The following is a 19,058-nucleotide window of genomic DNA, read 5'->3' as shown; positions in this document are numbered from 1 at the left end:
TGATGTGCTCGAGGTTAAGTGTACAAACTGATCAAAGCAGCCATAGTTGATGTGTTTAACCACAATGTGACAGCACTGACATAAACAATGAAAGGTCCACTCTAGGACAGCTCGTGGTAATATGAATATTGCTCTGGGATTTGCTTATAGTTGGTGCTTCATTATGCAATGTTTAATATTAATAAAGAAAGAACAAGAATATATTATTCATAAGCTGATTTACTGTGGTTTGTGTATATGTGTGTGTGTGTGTGTGTGTGTTCTTGCATGTGTAGCTTTGTAAGGACCAAAGAAACAGGACATTTTGTCTGGTCCTTATGCAAGACCTGGTTTTAGGGTATAATTGGGTTTGGTTGTTAGGGTTAAGGGCCTTTTCTGGCATAAACACCGATCTAGTCCTCGTTGACACCAAATCCTGGTCCTGATAAGGCAGAACGTCTTCTCTGAGGAAGTGGTTAAGTTTAGATATAATTGTGGTTAGGTTAAGATTAAGGTTAGGCATTAACTCGTCCAGGTTAAGATTAGAGATTACACTTTGTTTAGGCTGTTTGAATGAATGGAAGTCAGTGCAGTGTCCTGAGAAGAATACCCGTGCAAACCTGTGTGTGTGTGTGTGTGGAGTGACAGATTGAGACGCTCCCTTGCTACGGGCAATACAACTAGACAAGGCTCTTACTTTCCTACAGGACACATCTTGACAATTTCTCCCACAGTAAAGAGGATTTGTCCGAGCTCGGGTGTATATATTATACATGCAGATACCAAATTTTAATTTGGACCGAGTAAATGATTCAATGCTGGCTTTTTCTCTAAAGTGAGGCTGGGAGGGGAATGACGAGACCCACAGGATGTTAAATGCAGTCTAGACCCACACTGCACCATGTCAGATATGATGATGGTTATCGTGTGTTTTTCATCACACCAACTCACCAACAACGTTCAGAGGGAAATGATAATATCGAAGAATCATGTTGATCATAAAGTCATCTAATGTGTGCTTTTGCTAAATTGCAATTCCAATAGATGTTCATAGCCATAAATTAAAGGGGGGGGGGCATGGTTTTGATATAAGGAGGGAATAAGATCAGATTATCTAATGTAAAGTTTTAATTCATGGCCATTGCTGACTTTGCAATTATATATTACTGTAACCTTATATATGTATATAATTATACATTACCATAAGGTTTACGTTTGTTTATTTTATATTATATTATTTGCTATACAGCATATGTATATATGTGTGTGACTTTTTTCGCCAGAAATGGGGTGATTTTTGCAAGTGAGGCATCTTTACTGAATGATCTGGTCGACTGTGAGTGCCCAAAATCCAGTCCTGCCAGCACAAGTCCACAAGTAATTATTTGTCTCCCCCTAGCGGATATAATAGGAAGGAACCTAATTATTACAGCATGCGTTAAAAATAAATAAGAAGAAATGTGTTTTTCCTCCTCCTGATGCTGTGATTTCCCTGGAGCGAATGTGTTAATATAGATTGTGGATTTGCTTCAAAGTAGGAAAACATGTCTTACCTCGACTCAACTGTCCTGCGTCATGACGCCATCCAATAATCTGTGACGTATCCTATAATGGCGATACCCTTGTTACAATGGGGACTATTGTTGACCACTTGTTACCGAATTTGTGATTAATGTGATGTAGATTAATCGTATAGTGTGTGCGTGTTTGGGTGATTTACTGTGAAGGCTACATGTTGAAGGTAAGAGTCGTGTTTCATTCTGAATACACTTTGACAGGAAGTAGCTCTCCGAGCGGTGTTTGGACCGCGAGTGCAGCTAGCCGAGGTTAGCTTAGCCGCGGCCACCGTTGAACACACTCACTTGCTTAACTGACAACTTTAAGTGCATTTGTCTGATACCTCTTGTTCATTTTAAGATGCCCGTGTGTTACCCGTGTACTCTTGGACGTTAAATATCCGCACCAATTCACGCGTGTTAGGTTACTGAAGCCGGCAGGTTAACTTCAGCTAACATAAGCTAGCGCTTTATAGTTTCGTCATGACGTACCAATTACTTGGATTCAGTCTTCGTTGTCGCAAATATCGACATTAAGCGGACATCATTTTTTATGATTATTTATGATATGTGTATGTAATTATAGGTTATTTACTAGCTAGAGAGGTATCAGGTGCTTTTTACCCATGACTGAATGGAAGAAGTGCCATGCTAAACTATTTGTCCCCTGTAGATTATGTTATCTCTTCTTCCTTCGTGTTTGTTCTTCTGTCTTTTTGTATCTGGTTACAGCTAATTAAATAGCGTCTACAGGAAAATGACATTGCAAAAGGAAAATACATTCTCAGAAATATTCACTTCATTCAGTGTTTACCGGGAGGACGTTAACCCTCCTGCTTCCTCCATATCCCACAGCCAGGGGGAACAGTGCCATTCTGAACCGAGCGGGTCAAACTCACCCACACAAGGCAGCAGTTAAAGGAATTGTACTTTATATCCAATCCATATCCAAAGATGGCACACTTCGTAAAGCCCCTATTAAGAATGCAGTTCTTTTTGTTTTTACAACTAGGCATTGTAGTATACAAGCCAATTATATTAATATTTTAGTATTTATATTGTTAGCCGCTTTTGTTTTATGTCTCACATGAGAAAACCCTTCTGCACAATTTCTCGTTAGAAATGTCAAAATATGAGCATACCCCTCCTTATATTCCACATATTTGACATTTTGTGTCCAAATATCATTGTTATTCAAACATTTATTTGTGTTAACACTGTTAATAGGAAATTATGCTACTTGAATAAAACATGCCATAAATCATAATATTCATAACTAGAGTCTTTGTTGTCTTTAGCAGTCCAGTGCAGCAGGTCCATCCAACGCATCTCCTCAACAGATGAAAGAATCTAAGGAGAACTTCTCAATGACGGGGCAATCACCGCTGGACCACATTAAGCCATGCTGGTACTGGGACAAAAAGGATTTGGCCCACACCCCATCTCAGTCCGAGGGCCTGGACCCCGGCACAGAGGCCCGGTATCGGCGAGAAGGAGCCCGCTTCATATTCGATGTCGGGACACGACTTGGCTTGTATCCTTGACTGGGTGATTGATAGTTTTTACTACTGGGAAAGGGTTATAAGATAAATAGCAGAAATCACCTGGTTCAGTTTGTGCCTGATGTAAATGTAGTAAATGTTAAACAAAAAAAGCGAAAAGATTGTTTTAAAGAAAATTCTGTAAGTCCTTAACTTTTATCAGACACTATGACACACTTGCAACTGGCATCATATATTTCCACCGCTTCTACATGTTTCACTCCTTCAAGCAGTTCCCCAGATACGTAAGTGATATTTAAGTTTTAAGTGACACATGTTGAAGTTAATGAAATGAGCTGGGTTTATGGCCATGGTTATATTAACAGGTGACTGGCGCCTGCTGCCTTTTCCTGGCTGGGAAAGTGGAGGAAACCCCAAAGAAGTGTAAAGACATCATCAAAACAGCCCGCAGCTTACTGAATGATGTGCAGTTTGCACAGTTTGGAGACGACCCAAAGGTGCAGTTTATTTTATTTTCACTTTGTTGTCTTGTGACACTGTCTTTGTTATTACCGGGGGTTGACAGTGCAGGAATTTTGTCGTCGCTGAAAGAAAAGGAAAAATGATCATGAAGCTTGCTGTAGCTTAATTGCTGTTAATCTGCTTTAACAATTAAATCGATTGTGCGCTTGTCTTACTATCTCTACTCATGACATTTAAAGATAGTAGTGTGTATCTCAAATAACCAACATTTGTGTGTTTTCTCCAACAGGAAGAGGTGATGGTGCTGGAGAGAATTTTGCTGCAGACTATAAAGTTTGACCTGCAGGTGGAGCACCCCTACATGTTTCTGCTGCGCTATGTGAAGCAGCTCAAAGGTGAGCTGGACTATGTTTGGCATCTAGTCCACACAGAGTCTGCCATGTTATTATGTAAGGAACCAGTAAAATATATGATTCTTTTCTGACTTTCAGGGGACAAGAATAAAGTGTGCAAGGTGCTGCAAATGGCATGGACATTTGTCAATGACAGGTAATGAGCTGGTATTCATTTGATGCTTTAATTGATTTGACTTTGGCACTTTGTGGATGTAACTCTGATCTGACAGAGACGTTTTTGCCTGTGTCCCCTCCAGCTTGTGCACCATGCTGTCTCTGCAGTGGGAGCCAGAGATCATTGCAGTAGCTGTCATGTACCTGGCCGGACGCCTCTGCAAGTTTGACATTCAGGAGTGGACTTCCAAGCAGTCGTCGCGTCGCTGGTGGGAGCAATTTGTCCAGGATGTCCCAGTGGAGCTGCTTGAAGGTGCGCCCCATGAGACCGTGATGTTTTCTCTTCTTTCCCACAATAATTGTCCAATCTGCTTAATTGACTGTGTCAACAAAAACATCTCTTGTCTTCCAGACATTTGCCACCAGATCCTGGACCTTTACTCACAGGGCAATAAGCCCATCCCTCAGCAGATGCAGGAGAAGGATCGACCACCTCTACCTGTAATCCCTGCTCCTCCTGTCCCACAGGGACCGCCCCCCATCTCCAACCCTCCTCCTCCACCACCAAAAAAGACATCGCCTCAGAGTAGCAGCCCTGCTCGGCAGCTCAAACGCTCACATGTAAGTATGCACTGTCGTTTCATTGACCATCGTAGGTCTAGAACTAAGGTCATGGGAAAGAAAATTACCTTTTCCCTTCATTTAAAACTATATGTTTGTTTTTGTTTTTTTAAATATCCATCAGATACTAGTGCTTATATATGTTTATACCTGAACACTCAGCCTACTGCAAAGTATACACTATTTGAATACAATTTCTTTGTTTCAGACGTCCCCCAAAGATGAACCAAAGCCTCCAGGTAACAATCCCTTTTAATCCTCAATGCAGACAGAACTCACCTATTTTGGCCTTTAAAGTATTTCAAATACCTCCAAGAATATTTGCTAATTATAATGTTGATTTCTTTTTTCTTTACCATTTTAAATTAATAAAAAATCATGTGTGTGTGGTTAATTTCCAGAACAAGTTGGGTCAAAGATTCCAAGGCTGGAGAGTCCAATGCCACCTCTGCCTACGTCACAGCCTCCCCCAGGTCAGTTTAAGTCATCTAATTTCAGTCAAGGCCTTACCCACAGAATCAGAGCTTTGCTTGTACTCTGTTTTTCTTTTTCCCGGCATTGTTTGAAGAAAAGTCTTCTAACTATGTGTATGGGGACTAAATGACAAGGAAGTTACAATGATTTAGATTGTAGTAGAAGGTTATTTTCAGATATGATGAGCTGGCAGGACCCCCTGCACGGTATTCAAGCTCAGAAAGCATCTCAGCTTGCTTACATAACCAGCCGCTTTTGGGAACATATTGTTTCCCAACACACAATCTTCTAACCTCTCCAAATCAGATTAAACCCTGATAATGAGATTGTCTGGGAATGTGAAAGCTTATTTAGATCATGTTGCAATCAGTAGCGTTATTAATGATGGCATTTTTGTTAAGTTTGCTCTCTGTCTTGCTCGCTTTCACCAGAACGAAAAGCTCCATTGCCAGCGCCTCCCACAGAGGCGGAGCCAGTGAGTGAGGCTGCTCCTCCACCCCCACACGCTCCACCTCCACACCAGCCCCCTCCCCTGCCCCATCGCCCACCTCCGCCACCACCCACCAACTACATCATGTCCACCACCAGCTCCTACATGTCTGGAGAGGGCTATCAGAGCCTGCAGTCAATGATGAAGACAGAGGGTCCCTCCTACGCTCCCATGCCTCCCACCTATGCTCCCCCAATCCCACCATACCACCCCCACGTCTATCCTCCACCTGCAGCACCGCCTCCAGGCCCCCCGCCTCCTTCCAGCTACCCACCACCCAACTTGCCTCCAACATATCCGCCTCCAGGTTACAACAGTTACCCTCCGGCACCGCCTCCACGCATGCCACCCGGCCACGTGCCCCCTCCTGGGATGGGCCTCCCACCTACAGGTTACCCTCCACCTCCTGTGCCTCCAGGACAGTCACAGGTCCCGCTGCCACCTCCACCTGTCATGCCCCTGAACCGTGGTGGGTGGATGAGATGAAAGTGTGATGACAGTTCATGAACTGAGGCTGTGCAGAGCAACAGCTGTGGAGAGAAAACTCTGAAGAGAGAACAACCAGCAACCTCTGTTATTCTGGTACTAACACAGACATAGGAGCTTCTTTTTCTTCTGTTTTTCCCCCTTCACTATGAGTTTTGATAAACAGCTCCCAGTGTTGTCAGGAAATGCTAATCAGCAAATCGACTTAAAAGGAAAATTGGGGTCTGGACAGTGTTGTTGTGAGAGCCAGAAGTGGTGCTGAAGGTTTGAAGAAACAATCCTGAATTAAACACACAGGAGAGACCGCAGTGTAACCGCTCTCCAGGATCTTCTGACCAACATTGTTTTTGTTTTTGAGAATGTACCAGGAATTTCTGTTATAATGTTACCAGAGGCGCTCCTTCACTAATCATAGGGGGATTAAGTGAACCTTTTTCACCGAGTGGATCAAAGTTTGAGTCTCATTTCCTTCTCAGGTTTCCCTGAATCTTCAGTCGCCCACAGTTTTTCGTGTCTCCACAGTCTTAGTTCAGCGTGAAGTAGTCTAATATATACCTGTGTATACATATATATAAACAAAGACTGAAGAAGACATGCTGTATATTTTAACATGTTGATGAATGTGCAGTGTTCATGCACTTGCTGTATGTTCTTTTCATCTCTTTCCGTTTTATTCTGTGTAAGCCCTGAGATCATGTTGCCAGATGTGTCTGCAACCACTGGAAGGTTTTTTTTTCTTCATCTTTTCCTGTTCTATTATTGTTTAGTGTCCAACAGTATAACAACACCACAGAGACTCTGAGATCATTGAACACTGAGGTCACAGTTGAAGGTATATATGGCTCATGTGGACAGATAGTTTTTTGTTTGTAGTTTCCATCCATATAATGTGCCTTAGTCATATTTCCCTTTTCCCCTGTCCTGTGCACGGCTTTGGTTTTGTGCAATAGTGGCACTTAGACAACAAAAATAACAATAAAATCTTGTTTTTCCAAGTGTTTGTCTGTTTTTACTTTGTCTACACTGCTGACAGTATGTTGATTAAAGATGTTGCAGTGGTTTCCCAAAACATAATGTCCAATACTACAAGATAATATTAAAGATTTAGTAATGTTAAAAAGGATATATGGGGAAAAGTGTTCTATACAGCCAGTGTATAACACCATTTTCATTTTGGTGATCAATGATGTTCAGGCTGTATTTTATTCCACTCCTCCACCAGCAGAGGGCAGCCTAAATCCATTCACTCAGGAAAACAACAACCTGTTCAAATAGAGACGTTTCACCAAATCATTAACCACTTTTATGTTTTCCCTTCTAAAAGTGACCTCTTATTGTTCCTTTTCACCTTTTTAACCAATATTCATCTAATCAGTGAACTTATTAGAGGGAAAAAACAAAACGATACAGCAGTGCTAGTTACTGCAGGATTTGACATTTATTTACATCGTAGGTTCAAAGACTGTACTGTGGTTTTAGCATATAGGCAGAAAAAAGAACACCATGCAGAAAAACGTGGCACATCTCAAATCAAATGCCATATATAAAGTATTCAAAATTGTATCATGGCTTCAAATCAGTTCCTAGAAAAAAAGGACACTTTTAAAAACCATAATTCGATTTAGCATTTTTTTTTTTTTATGACCCAGTAATGGAGAGGACAGAGGTGCGTGGCGAGCAGCCTCAGAAATGTTCTAATTTGGAACAAATAACACTAGAGATGGGAGAGCTCGAGCTGTCAGTCATTAATCTGATCCATCAGATTACAGCACAGAGTAAATCTGATAAATTCAACATGACTCGCCAGTTACTGACGGCACTCCCATCTCTATCTGAAACCTGGTAATAAATACTTGGACAAACAGTGTGTGTTCATTCTGACATCATGAAATACTCATTTTTTAAATGTTAGTGTTTTCAGAAGACATCTAGGGGAAGACTTATCGCTCGTATTCTAAGAAAAACAGAGATTAGGCTTTTAAGAAACATGCGCTGCATGAACACACCTGCTGAATCCACGGCAACAGAAATGACCTGTTTTTGAAGTATGGATTCAGCAAATGTCTTCAGCGTTCCTCAACCGTGCTGTAACCAGGGTTCAAAAAGAATCGAGAAGAGGATTCACGGGCAGATGCTACAGCTGCAAGAGAACCATTCAGTCTCCTTCCACACACACACACGCACACACACACCCTCACAGTCACAGATGGGCAAAGGTAAAGCTGCAGCCCTCCCAACCTGAGAAAATGATTGTCAAGCATGCACACAGCATACAATTTTCAGTAAGAAAAGCATCTGTCTTATAAATCATTGAGATGTTTTGATTCAAAAATGGCCTTGAAAACATTTTCAGAGGTTAAAGAGAGAAAGAATTATAACAACAACAATAATAATAATAATAGCAATTCATCTACAATAGAATTTAAAAAAACAAGAAAGAAAGAAAGAAAGAAAGAAAGAAAGAAAAAAGAATTAAGTTTATTACCAAAAGCAAACCCTGTTTAAGGTCCGGTTGTGTGTGCTTTTCAAACTAGATTATTGATCACATGGCCACGCTAGAATACAAAACAGATAAAAGTAAAAGTCAACGATAACGATGAAGTAGTGCCATGGTTTTATACATAATATACACAAGTTAACAGTGATCTCTAGACTTCATTATCCTTGGACTTGTCTTATGAGCAAAAGGCGCTAGGTCACAGTGGGTTTCACCTAGTTAACACTTTAGAATGCTAACGCTAAGGTTATACTTGGTTGACCACAACAGGGGAGAGAGGGAGGGAGCGATAAACATGTGACATGAGCTAAGGTCTCTACAGGAGATGCTATCAAAAACGCTGTTGCCCTCACATGCCACAGACATGCGAGTCCTGTGCTTGCAACCATGTCGTATCCTAAGCTTCATGTTGCGTTGCTATGGCCTGCACGTGGTGTGTGTGTTTGTGTGTGTGTGTGTAGTGGTTTACGCAGAGAGATCACTGCGTCGTCTCCAAACCAACAAAGAAAAAGTGGCGAATCGGTGAAACTAGCTGCCAGTTGTCAACATGAGCTCTGAGAGAAAAATGACGTATAAAGTGTGAATAAGAGACTACGGGTCCGTATCGTGTCTATCTCGGTCAGTCTTAACAGAGTGCTTGATGGAGAAATGCTGTGGGCAGGAGGGAGCACGGCATTGTGGGCCCTGTATTCTAGATCCTCATCCCTCTTTCCCTTCCTCTCTCCGTCTGGAGCACTACAGTGGCCCTTTGAACTGGTTCCCAGAGAGGTGCTGTCTGACGGACAGCTTTGATCCCGCTGCGTCGCCCAGCTTTCTCCACACCACCTGCAAACAACAGACGGAGAGGGAAGTTTAGAAGGGGAGAGGAAGAGCGAGGGGGGAAAAAAAGAGACTTCAAGACAGAGACTGAAGAATCCGAGGTCTGTGCAGATTTTTCCTCTTTCGACGGTGACGACTTCAAACGCTCCCAGTTTGACTTTGAGCTGCACACGCACGAAACCCACGCGATACAGTCGAGCTATCTCTGTATCTGTCCTCCATCTCCGCTCTCTGGTGCTGACACACAGTCAGTGAGTGAGAGGGGCCCCTGGGGACCCTGGGGACCCCAGTGATATTACAGAGGTGCTATTGTAGTGCTTCCCGGATTCCTGGCCTGTCACATACCTCTGCCGGGCCTAGATAGCCCGGCTCTCATTCTTTCTCTAATCAGTGCACCTTTTTATCCCAGACCAGGCTTTTCAGCACCAGCAGAGATGAAGAGCGACGCGGGTGAAGCTGGGGCACAGCAGGGGACGTGCACTTTCCTCTTCCTGCTCCAGTCTAATTGCACCGACAGCTCAACTCCGATGCCTCTTCTTAGGGCTTCCAGTAAAAAAATTGGCTTCGGAGCAAAGGTGGATGGAGGAGGAAAGAGTGAGGGAGAGAGAGAGAAAGAAGGAGAAGCAGGAGGGGAGCGCTGTGCCCAGGACAGTGCTGCACGTGTCACTCTAAATCAAATGTGAATGAATGTGGGATCTCTCATTAGTGGGAGCAGCGCACAGACTTAATTTGTAGTCAGCGGATGAGGAAAAAAAACAATAACAGCCGGATCAGTGAGGACATTTATGGATATAAGGTTCCTTTGTTTACAGTCAGGGAGAAGGACAAAGGTGTTGCACTCACGTTGCACATCTCTCGCACAATGGCCTTCTCCTTCTCACTCAGATCGTCCTCATAGTCCTCAGGGACCTGCTTGTCCAGGTTCTCGTGGACCTCGAGCACCTGAAGTGATGAAAAATGTGACTTTTATGAGAGGTGAACACGTGGTTAAATGGAGGAGAGGGGCACAATTAAAACTTTCATTTCCCAGGCAAAACTTTTTTCTCTTATTTTTTGTCTCTTTACTCAACAGTGGATGTGTGGAGATGTCTTTCCTGTTTCCAGGATTTAAATTGTTATTATTATAAAAAGATTTTTGGGGCAAAAAAACTGCTCATTCAAGGCTTTCCAACAATAATGACATTTTTTTAGGTCAGTCCCTGAAATCAGTGAATTACACTAGACTGGTGTTGATGTTTTCAACAACTGATCGATCAAGGAAGGTAAAACATGGGTAATTAACCTCCTCATTAATCAATGAATAAGACAACATGAATAGTGTTAACACAAGTTTCATGAAGTGACTATGTTACCTTCATGGCATGCACCACAGCCTCAGGCTTCTGGACACAGGACAGGTAGCCTGTAGCAGGGGAGGACTCACTGGTTGGGAGACGACCCGTACCCTGGGAAAGAAAAGATAAAAAAAAAAGCTTGCTTTTGGTCACTTCTTGTCATACGACACAGCACTGAACGTTAAGAACAGATACTTTATTAAGTCAGAAAAAATGGAATAAAAACACTTTCTTTATCAGTGGGTCGGATTTTAACTGGGGGAGAACTGAAAATGTCATTCCCCTCATCCCAGCTCCGGTCACGTCTCCGACCGCTTGTGTTTCTCTACTCCTTTTGTTTTCAGCTGCCAGCCAGGTCTGCTACCTGCACAAAGTGATTTAACCTGCTGTGATGGGAGCGGCCGGCCAGAAAGAGAACCGGAGTGGGATGTGTGTTGTTTGCTTGACTCATCCCACCCCATGGTTACTTCCAAACAGTAGCTCACTGTTGGAGGGGGACACAGATCTCCGGGACACACAATGGCACCATTCAATGTAACCTGGCATCAGGGCAGAACCCTGATTAGACACAGCTCCGTGGCTCTGTTAGCGGGGGTTCAGCCCCCTCCGCCCGCACCATCACTGGCGGTACTTTATTTTTTATTTTTTGCTAGAGCCCTTTGAAAACCATAATGAGCCCACACAACATAATAGCACAGAGATAAAATACCGAGTCCCCACTGCGGCCAAGAGGAATGGTTTGTTCATGACGTTTTGTAACGGTGTTGAGTGATGGCCTGACAAATTCTTACCTGGCAACCGCAGAAAACTACGAGAATAAACTGTTTATCTCACATTTGCTGCAGTGTTTATGCATTTTTTCCGAGGCAGGGATAGGTTATCATGTTTGATTTGTGAGAAGGAGGGATGGAAAACTGACGTTACGCTCGCTGATAAATTAAGAAAAGTAGCCACAACCACACTCATGAGCTTTGATGCAAGAAAAACACACAGCCCAAGCTCATGCAGCTCATTTGGAGATTGATTCTAAGTGTGAACGTGAAAGGTGGAGTGACCTGTCCAGGGTGTAACATGCCTTTTGCCCTAAATCAGCGATGATTGGCTCCAGCTCTCTCTGTCATCCTCACATAATAGGCAGTACAGATGATGGATGATGGAAATATCCAGGCTGATACACCTCTATAATGTCATGCTTTTATTAAAGATTAACAATATGCAAAATCTCTCCACTGTGTGTTTCCCCGTGTTAACGGCTTACATTTACAGTCCTTCTGCACTGGACTCTGGAGTCAAACACAAAACATGCTCCTTCCAATGTTCACATGTGTGTGTTTAAGTGACACAATGTGAAAAGTGTACATTTTATTGTTAGGAGTGTTCGTACAGTGAAAAGCCCTCTGACGGCACAGAGGCAGAGCCCGCTCGCAGCGATGTTTACTCTTCACATGGCGTACAGTCGCTGATGGCTTGCCTGCGTAAACAGACCTGATTCGGGCGGCGCGAGTTTGAGGGGGAGGGAAAGCGAACGCTGTCAGAATCAATGGTTTGCAGTCGGAGCGTAGCGATTCGGCGCTGACTCCTGGAATGTTTGTGAGAATCATGCAGCCTGGCAGCTTTCTTTCTCTATTCATAGTTTCTTTTCATCTGTCTCTTTTGTCTCCAGTCCAACAATATCACACACACACAACCTGAAAACGGGGCCTGAACGAGAGACAAAGCACTAAACATAAAGGGTGAGTTGATAGATTAGGATGATACACACACATACACACACACACAAAAATCACTGAAGTTGTGATGTTATAGCTCTCATCCCAACCCATATTTTCACCATCCAAGGGCAACATAGAGTAAGTATAAGGATTATCTTCAGGGATTTGTCACGGTGTGGTTATATGTGGCTTCAGCGTCAACTGCAGGTAATCTCCAATAAACCGCAATCTTTCATTGTTCGACAGATTCAGCACGTAAATTGTAATATTTCAAAGTTTTAAATAAAGACACAACAGGATGAATTCACGTGTATGAACAGCTGGTGCAGCCTGCTCCTGACACACTGCTAAAATCCTCACAGCTAGTTACTGAATGACTTCATGAAATGATGAAACATATCAGAAATCTGGCAACCTTTTCACACTCCTGATTTATCCTTAAATTGATTATTCGTTACTGATCTTTTTCCAAACACGACACACACACACACACATTCTCTCTCTCGTGGTAGTAAAATCCCAGCAAAGTGATTTAAGGTAAAAACACTGAGGCAACAAGGAGAAACTTGTCCCATCATAACTGTGTCAGTAATTAATAATTCATTGTAACATGTGTAAGTTACTTACACAATTGACTTTGTAACATGTTTACAACCAGACTAATGTTACCCTATTGTGTCAATGTTGTTCCAAAAAAGTGGGGGAAAAACGTGGAAAATAGATCCTGGTTCTGCCATTTGTCAGGATTTGACACCAGCGACTGTGTCACAAACTACCCTGTGTCATTTCTGCAGGGAGCCAGAATTCACAGCTTACATCAATACCGTGACCTTGTCTCTTGTGCAACTGTAGTGCGAAATTAAATGCAGGGAGGCGAGCGTTGAGATCGCTTGCAGTTTATCCTTCCTCCAGGGGGGCGGGGGATCTTTTATCAGTTCAAGGTTCATGGACGTTATCACGCAGCACAAGGCGGGTGTGAACCCAACGAGCTTAAAAACGTGCAAGTTGGCCCACGTTTCACACTGCGCCTGTGATTAAAATATAATATTGATTTTTTTTTCTTACACAGGGGAGATTTAGTCCTGTGGATAGTGGCACAGCCTGACTCTGAGCGTCCTTAAGCAGTCAGAAAACAATTATCCAGCCTCTCCTCCACAGACACTGACAGGGTCAGAGGGTGTTGGTGGATTGAAGAGAATTATTACTTTCATAGCAGGATTCAGGCTCCAGGGAAAAGGCTGGAGCTGAAAGGCCACAGAATGAGAGTTCACAGCAGCAGAGGTTGACTCTTGATAATTTCCCTTTCTTATCTCTATCTCACTTTTAATTTCCTCCCCCCCGCCCTTTCTTTCTTACTGTGTGGGGTTATACTCGGAGCGTTTGCAGCAAAGTGAATTAGAGCTGACTTGACTTGATTCCACTGTGTAGGCAGTGGTGCAGCCCTCCCTTCAATTAAGTCTGTGTGTGTCTGTGTGCAATTACTGCCTGTCTCCATACATGACCACATAAAGTACGCTTACATTACAAAAGAAGAAAGATTTATTGTGTTAGTCCGACTAAAACCAGACTTTTGAAATACTAAATAAAATTTGTAAGAGTGAGTCACACACAATGTGACTTCATACAGTTCCTACTCTGCAACTCAAAATAAAAGCGGACGCTACTAAACGGGGGAATAACAAAACAGCGACAGAAGCGCGGTGAAATCCAGGCTGGTACATCTGGAGGCCAATTTCATGCTCTGTCAGCGTAAAGAAGTGAATATCTCAAAGTTCATAGATGGTAGGAAGACTCTACAGCCACAGCGCGACTTAACTGCACATGGGAAACATACTGAGAGTGATATAACCCATTACCACTGGTCATAAAACCTGTTTAATCCCTGGATTAAATGACTTTTTTGACTAGTGGGATGTGTTTAAGTGGCATTCACTCCCAGATCAAATGACTCTGCAGCGTGCACAGGTTTTTATCGGCTTCAGCTCCAATCGGCTTTCGCGGGAATGCAACACCTGGGTGAACATGCTAATTTCATATTTGTCGACTTTATTCCCAGCGTCATTTTTAAAGCAATGCTAAGACACAGTCACTCTTCTTCTTATTAGTATTAATCGCAGAGTTAAAATCCTGATAATTTTTATGTAAAACAGGCTCCAGTGTTGATCTTTGCCTCCTAAAGCTGTATGAGCATCAAAATGAATGTTACTAATATACATATACATATCTATCTATCAAGTGTTTGCCTTCTGTGTGCCCACCATGTGCATGGCGTCCTGGCGTTGGGGCAGCGAGGAAAGCTGGGACTCTGAGTGGTAGAGGGTCATTCCCTTCCTCAGGGCACGGAGGTCACCTGGGTTACACTGCTGGACAAAAAAAAAAAAAAAAAGAGACACAAAATAAACAAATGTTATAAAAAACAAAACACAGCCATAACACTTTAGAGACATTACAACAAAAAATGCCTCAAAAACTGCACTTCTGCATGGTTAACTGATCAGAATTACTGAGCGAACACAAGAATAGGTACAAAACGTACAGACAGGAAGTGAGCAATGCACATGCATGCACACACAAATCACACATTTGCCTCAGTAATAACATTAACATTAACTTATGTATTTTACATTCCATCACCAATATTCAAAATCATACAATGACATATTTATGAATTAAAGCAGAGCAATACAAGACTTATACAAGCAATGCTTGAGCATATTAGATGACATCTCCTTTTAATATTCTATATTTAGATTTTCTTCCAAATAAAGGCCAAATAAAATATTTTCAAGTTGATCATCCTCTCACGTTATCACGATACGATGTCAAAAAAAGTCTTCGTAAACATTACATCAATATTTTTTTGAACATTTGTTTTATTAATATTGGAGATATTTATATCACCATATACATTACTGAATTATTATTACCAAGCAATAATTCTATTTATACAGGATATACTGTATAAATGAGTAATGCAGCACAGATGCGTCATCTAAAAATAATGCTAAAGTCAGCTCACGACACCTACGAGGTTGATTTATCGGCCTAACTCCACGTCTGTGTGTTACAGTTATATATTAAATTGTTTAAAGAAGACAGGAAATGACAGGACATTTGAGATAAAAGCACATTTTGAACAGTAACGATACTTGACACTGACATTACACATATTAAGTGCCGTGTTAGCGGAACACTGATTACTGAAAGTGTTTCTGTCTGCCTCCACTGTGTATATTAGGATCCTCAGTGATGGTTCATTAAAGACAGTGTGGGTCTCTCTCTCTCCCACACTGGCACCTGCCTGCACTCTCATTGTCCCCGTGACGCCATCGCTCCGAGCACTTCATTTGCAAAGCTGATTTTTGTTTGCCGTGGCTCCAGAACACTGGGGCTCTATCACATTGTACATCATCGAGGGCCATTACAAGGAGACAGTGTTCCTACAATTTGTCCTCATTAGCAGCAAAAGACCACTCGTTCCTGGAGGCGGTAACCAGCCCGACGTCTCTCTCTCTCTCTGTGGGCAGGAACACGACAACGCCACTGTTCCTTATGACATTTCTCATCTCATGCACTAATGTTCCCTCTGTATGAGGCACGGTGTGTAAACACACGTGATGCCTGGGGGCACGCGGGCTATAAATAACCCACTGAACAGTGTGTGTGTGTTTATACGGATGCATGGACATTGTGCTGTGTTGTCTGCCTCTATAATATCTCTGTGCCACATGCTCAGGTGCACACTCGCGTACATTTCGAACACAATCGGCATTCACCTCGTCTGCACCGTCCTTTGATGTCCCTGACCTTATCAACTATCCCGTTGTTGCTCTAACCTTTTCTCAGTCCTTCGCTGTGTACTTTTTGTTCTACCCTTTAGGTTTTTCTCAGTCTGCGTCTCTGCCATTTATCTCTGTCAACTTTTGTGTCTGTCAGCTGTCTGTGCTCCGTGTCTCACACATCTGAATGAGGGACAGATGTCTGAGGGAGTTTTCTGTTGTGTAATCTCAACATGAAGACCTAGTTTGGGGGTTTGGAGCCTCCCTGTAAACATGTCTCAGTTGTTTTTATTTGTAAAAATGTTTGTTTTCTCACAGACTCCTGTTATGCCAAGTATGGATTCACTATAGACTGAAATTCTTTTTTGATGTGCAATGATGTGCATCAGGAATTTTGTTTGGCCAAGAACTTACTGATACATATGATTGATAAAAGTTTTGTTTTTTTTTTAAATCATTTTATACCAACATGACGGCCTCATACTTCAACAACGTGAGAAATAACAAGACAATTGCAAAGAGAGACATTGTAGTTGGATTTAAATGATCATGTTTATATTAATTTAACACTTTTTTCATATTTGTATTCATTTATCTCAACAATACAGATCATAAACGATGTTTTTTTAGAAAAACAGACCACATGTTAAAAGGGGCAGAAAGACGCGGACACTATTTACTTTAGCATTAGTGTATTTAACAAAGTCATACCTAATTTCCAATACCATAATCACACATGGCATGATTTCCTAATATTGTGCAGCCCCTGTGTCGAGTCTAGTTTCGCAAATAAACCAACCCGGTCTCCAACTTTACTTCCTTCCCCGCGTTGACCTTGACTTCTGAGACCAACACAGTGATTTGTTTGCCAGACAGCTGTGGGACACTTGGCTTTCTGCAGTCTACATGGTTAAAACTCAGGCCTGCTCCATCTATCCATCCATCACAATGTTCTCTGCTGTGACAGGGAGAAGCTGTGGTTGTCATGCTTCATTTCCTACTTGAGTAATGAGGAGCAACAGTGACGCCACCTCACCAGCAAAAGGTAGAGAGAGAGAGCGGCTCTCAGAGAAATACTTTAGTTAAAACCTGTGTTAATTGGCTCCACATTGTGACTGCGATCACTAATCTTGAGTATTTTTTACTCAACAGTTTGACTTAACGGTAAATCTAGGAAAAACTTTCCATGTAATAACCTGTAATTTCATGTAATCCTGTGGGAAGAAGAGGAAAAAATGCTACTTTCCTGGAAGTTAATCTAAAGATGACATCACTGAGTTTTTCTACTTTGGTGTCTATTATGTGTAGATTTTTTCTTACTATTTTCTTGTTCTTTTGTATACGTCTTTCATTATTTCCAGGTTACCGGCTGGAGACGGGAGAAGTGGAGAACACAGAGGGCAGGTCCTCAGACCTCTGCTCATGCAAGTTTCCCTCCTCCAACACACCTGAATCAAATGACCAGCTCGTTATCAGGCTTTTGCAGAGCCTGCTAACGAGCTGGTCATTTGAATCAGGTGTGTTGGAGCGGGGGGGCAACATCTAAAAACACTGCATTAACACACTGACTTTAAAACGTTCTGTTTTATACTCGCCATCCTCCTTTAAATAAAAGCATCATTGTGCGATATTCTAGTGGTAATGTAATATCCTACTACTCGGCGATAATGTAAGTTCGTCAAAAACAATAAACTTCAATTCATTAACCTCAGTCCTATGTGACATTAATTACCCCTGCGCACAAGTGATCCGGCGTCATCTTTCTCTCAACATATAAATCATCGAATCCTCAGTGTCACACTGAGCGCTTGTTCACGGTAAAGTGAGCACGTTGCGAAAGCCTCACACTCCACTGAGTCAAGAGAGATAATTAACGGTTAGAAGACACGGGTGATCTGAGTGGGAGACAAAGTTAAAGAGGGAATCGTGCACACGCATGTGGCGGAGCGTACCTGTGTGTGTGCGCGTGACGCATACACACACACGCTGTATTTAAACTAACGCAAAGGAGACCATGTTACCAACTCCCTCCCTCCGTACAGTAAAAACCCTACAGCCAAGCTCGTTCAGAGGGTCAACATTCCTGCGATAAGAGGCTATTGTTTCTTTCAGGTTTAACACAAGTTTCAATGGACCGTGCAGTTTCATAACGCAGGAAGTTAGGCAACATGTCCTTTGAGGTGACTAATCTATTGAAACCACCCCACCTGAGAGCTTTCGGATACTGTACGTCAGAGAAAACGCATTGCATAAGAGTCAGCTTCAAAAGCAAACTGAGTCTTTCTTTCATTATTTACTGGAGCAAACATTTAACAAAATCAAAGTTTATTTGAGACACAACCCTTTTTCACAACTTTGGACATACGTTCCATAATTCACATTCTATTACAGATGCCTGATTTTACCCATGTTGACCCCACATCGTAAATGATTTAGCCCACCAGACATTCATATATGCACCAGAGCACAACGTAGCGCTCGTTCACCTCGTGTATCAGACAGTGCAGTGCAAAAAACACACACAAAAAAAGGCTTTCCTGAAAGAAAGAAAGAAAGGTCCCGTACAAGTAGGGCCACCGGAGTTCATTCATTAGCACAGCATGCTACCGGAGCATAAGAGGCCAAAAACAGGGCTGGACACAGATGCAGGACTTCTACAAGGTAACACAGTCTAACTCCAACGAGCATGTTCATTTAAATAAATGAAACAGCACATGCCTGAATACAGTCTTAAAGACATACTGTGACGTTTTGGGAAATAATATGGTATAGGTTTTTTTATGCTGAGCGTAAGAAGAAATGATTGATATCACTCAAAGAGTTGTTCAAAAGACTGGA

The 19,058-nt window shown here is 42.3% G+C and overlaps 2 protein-coding genes across 7 annotated transcripts in view; one reads left to right on the top strand and one right to left on the bottom strand.

The window, feature by feature from the left end:
* The first annotated feature begins 1,451 nt into the window (after positions 1-1,451).
* On the top strand, positions 1,452-7,074 carry ccnk (cyclin K). 3 transcript variants are annotated; one of them, XM_044048990.1, is made up of 11 exons: positions 1,452-1,720; positions 2,834-3,069; positions 3,240-3,321; positions 3,403-3,534; positions 3,789-3,894; positions 3,991-4,048; positions 4,152-4,321; positions 4,421-4,629; positions 4,838-4,863; positions 5,026-5,102; positions 5,535-7,074. In XM_044048990.1, the coding sequence occupies exons 1-11, from the start codon at positions 1,712-1,714 to the stop codon at positions 6,077-6,079; spliced, it is 1,650 nt and encodes a 549-aa protein (XP_043904925.1). In that variant the 5' UTR covers positions 1,452-1,711; the 3' UTR covers positions 6,080-7,074. The 3 variants fall into 3 exon arrangements, with proteins under 3 accessions (XP_043904925.1, XP_043904926.1, XP_043904924.1); XM_044048991.1 differs by having other exon boundaries at positions 1,453-1,720; positions 2,837-3,069; positions 4,838-4,868; positions 5,031-5,102; XM_044048989.1 differs by having other exon boundaries at positions 1,453-1,720; positions 4,838-4,868; positions 5,031-5,102.
* A 421-nt stretch (positions 7,075-7,495) lies between these two features.
* Positions 7,496-19,058, bottom strand: part of ccdc85cb (coiled-coil domain containing 85C, b) — a 42,070-nt gene continuing 30,507 nt past the window's right edge. For 2 of the 4 annotated variants that reach the window (XM_044048992.1, XM_044048994.1), the window contains 4 exons: positions 14,700-14,804; positions 10,748-10,840; positions 10,239-10,337; positions 7,496-9,401 (listed from right to left, as the gene is read on the bottom strand). In XM_044048992.1, the coding sequence (XP_043904927.1) occupies positions 9,312-9,401; positions 10,239-10,337; positions 10,748-10,840; positions 14,700-14,804 (387 nt within the window). In that variant the 3' untranslated portion in view covers positions 7,496-9,311. The remainder of the gene's footprint in view (positions 9,402-10,238; positions 10,338-10,747; positions 10,841-14,699; positions 14,805-19,058) is intronic. The other 2 variants (XM_044048993.1, XM_044048995.1) reach the window with 1 other exon arrangement.

Source organism: Solea senegalensis, linkage group LG17, assembly GCF_019176455.1.
Source record: "Solea senegalensis isolate Sse05_10M linkage group LG17, IFAPA_SoseM_1, whole genome shotgun sequence".
NCBI lineage: Eukaryota > Metazoa > Chordata > Actinopteri > Pleuronectiformes > Soleidae > Solea > Solea senegalensis.
The sequence above is the reverse complement of the archived record's forward strand: the minus strand, read 5'-3'. Positions and strand labels throughout refer to the sequence as shown.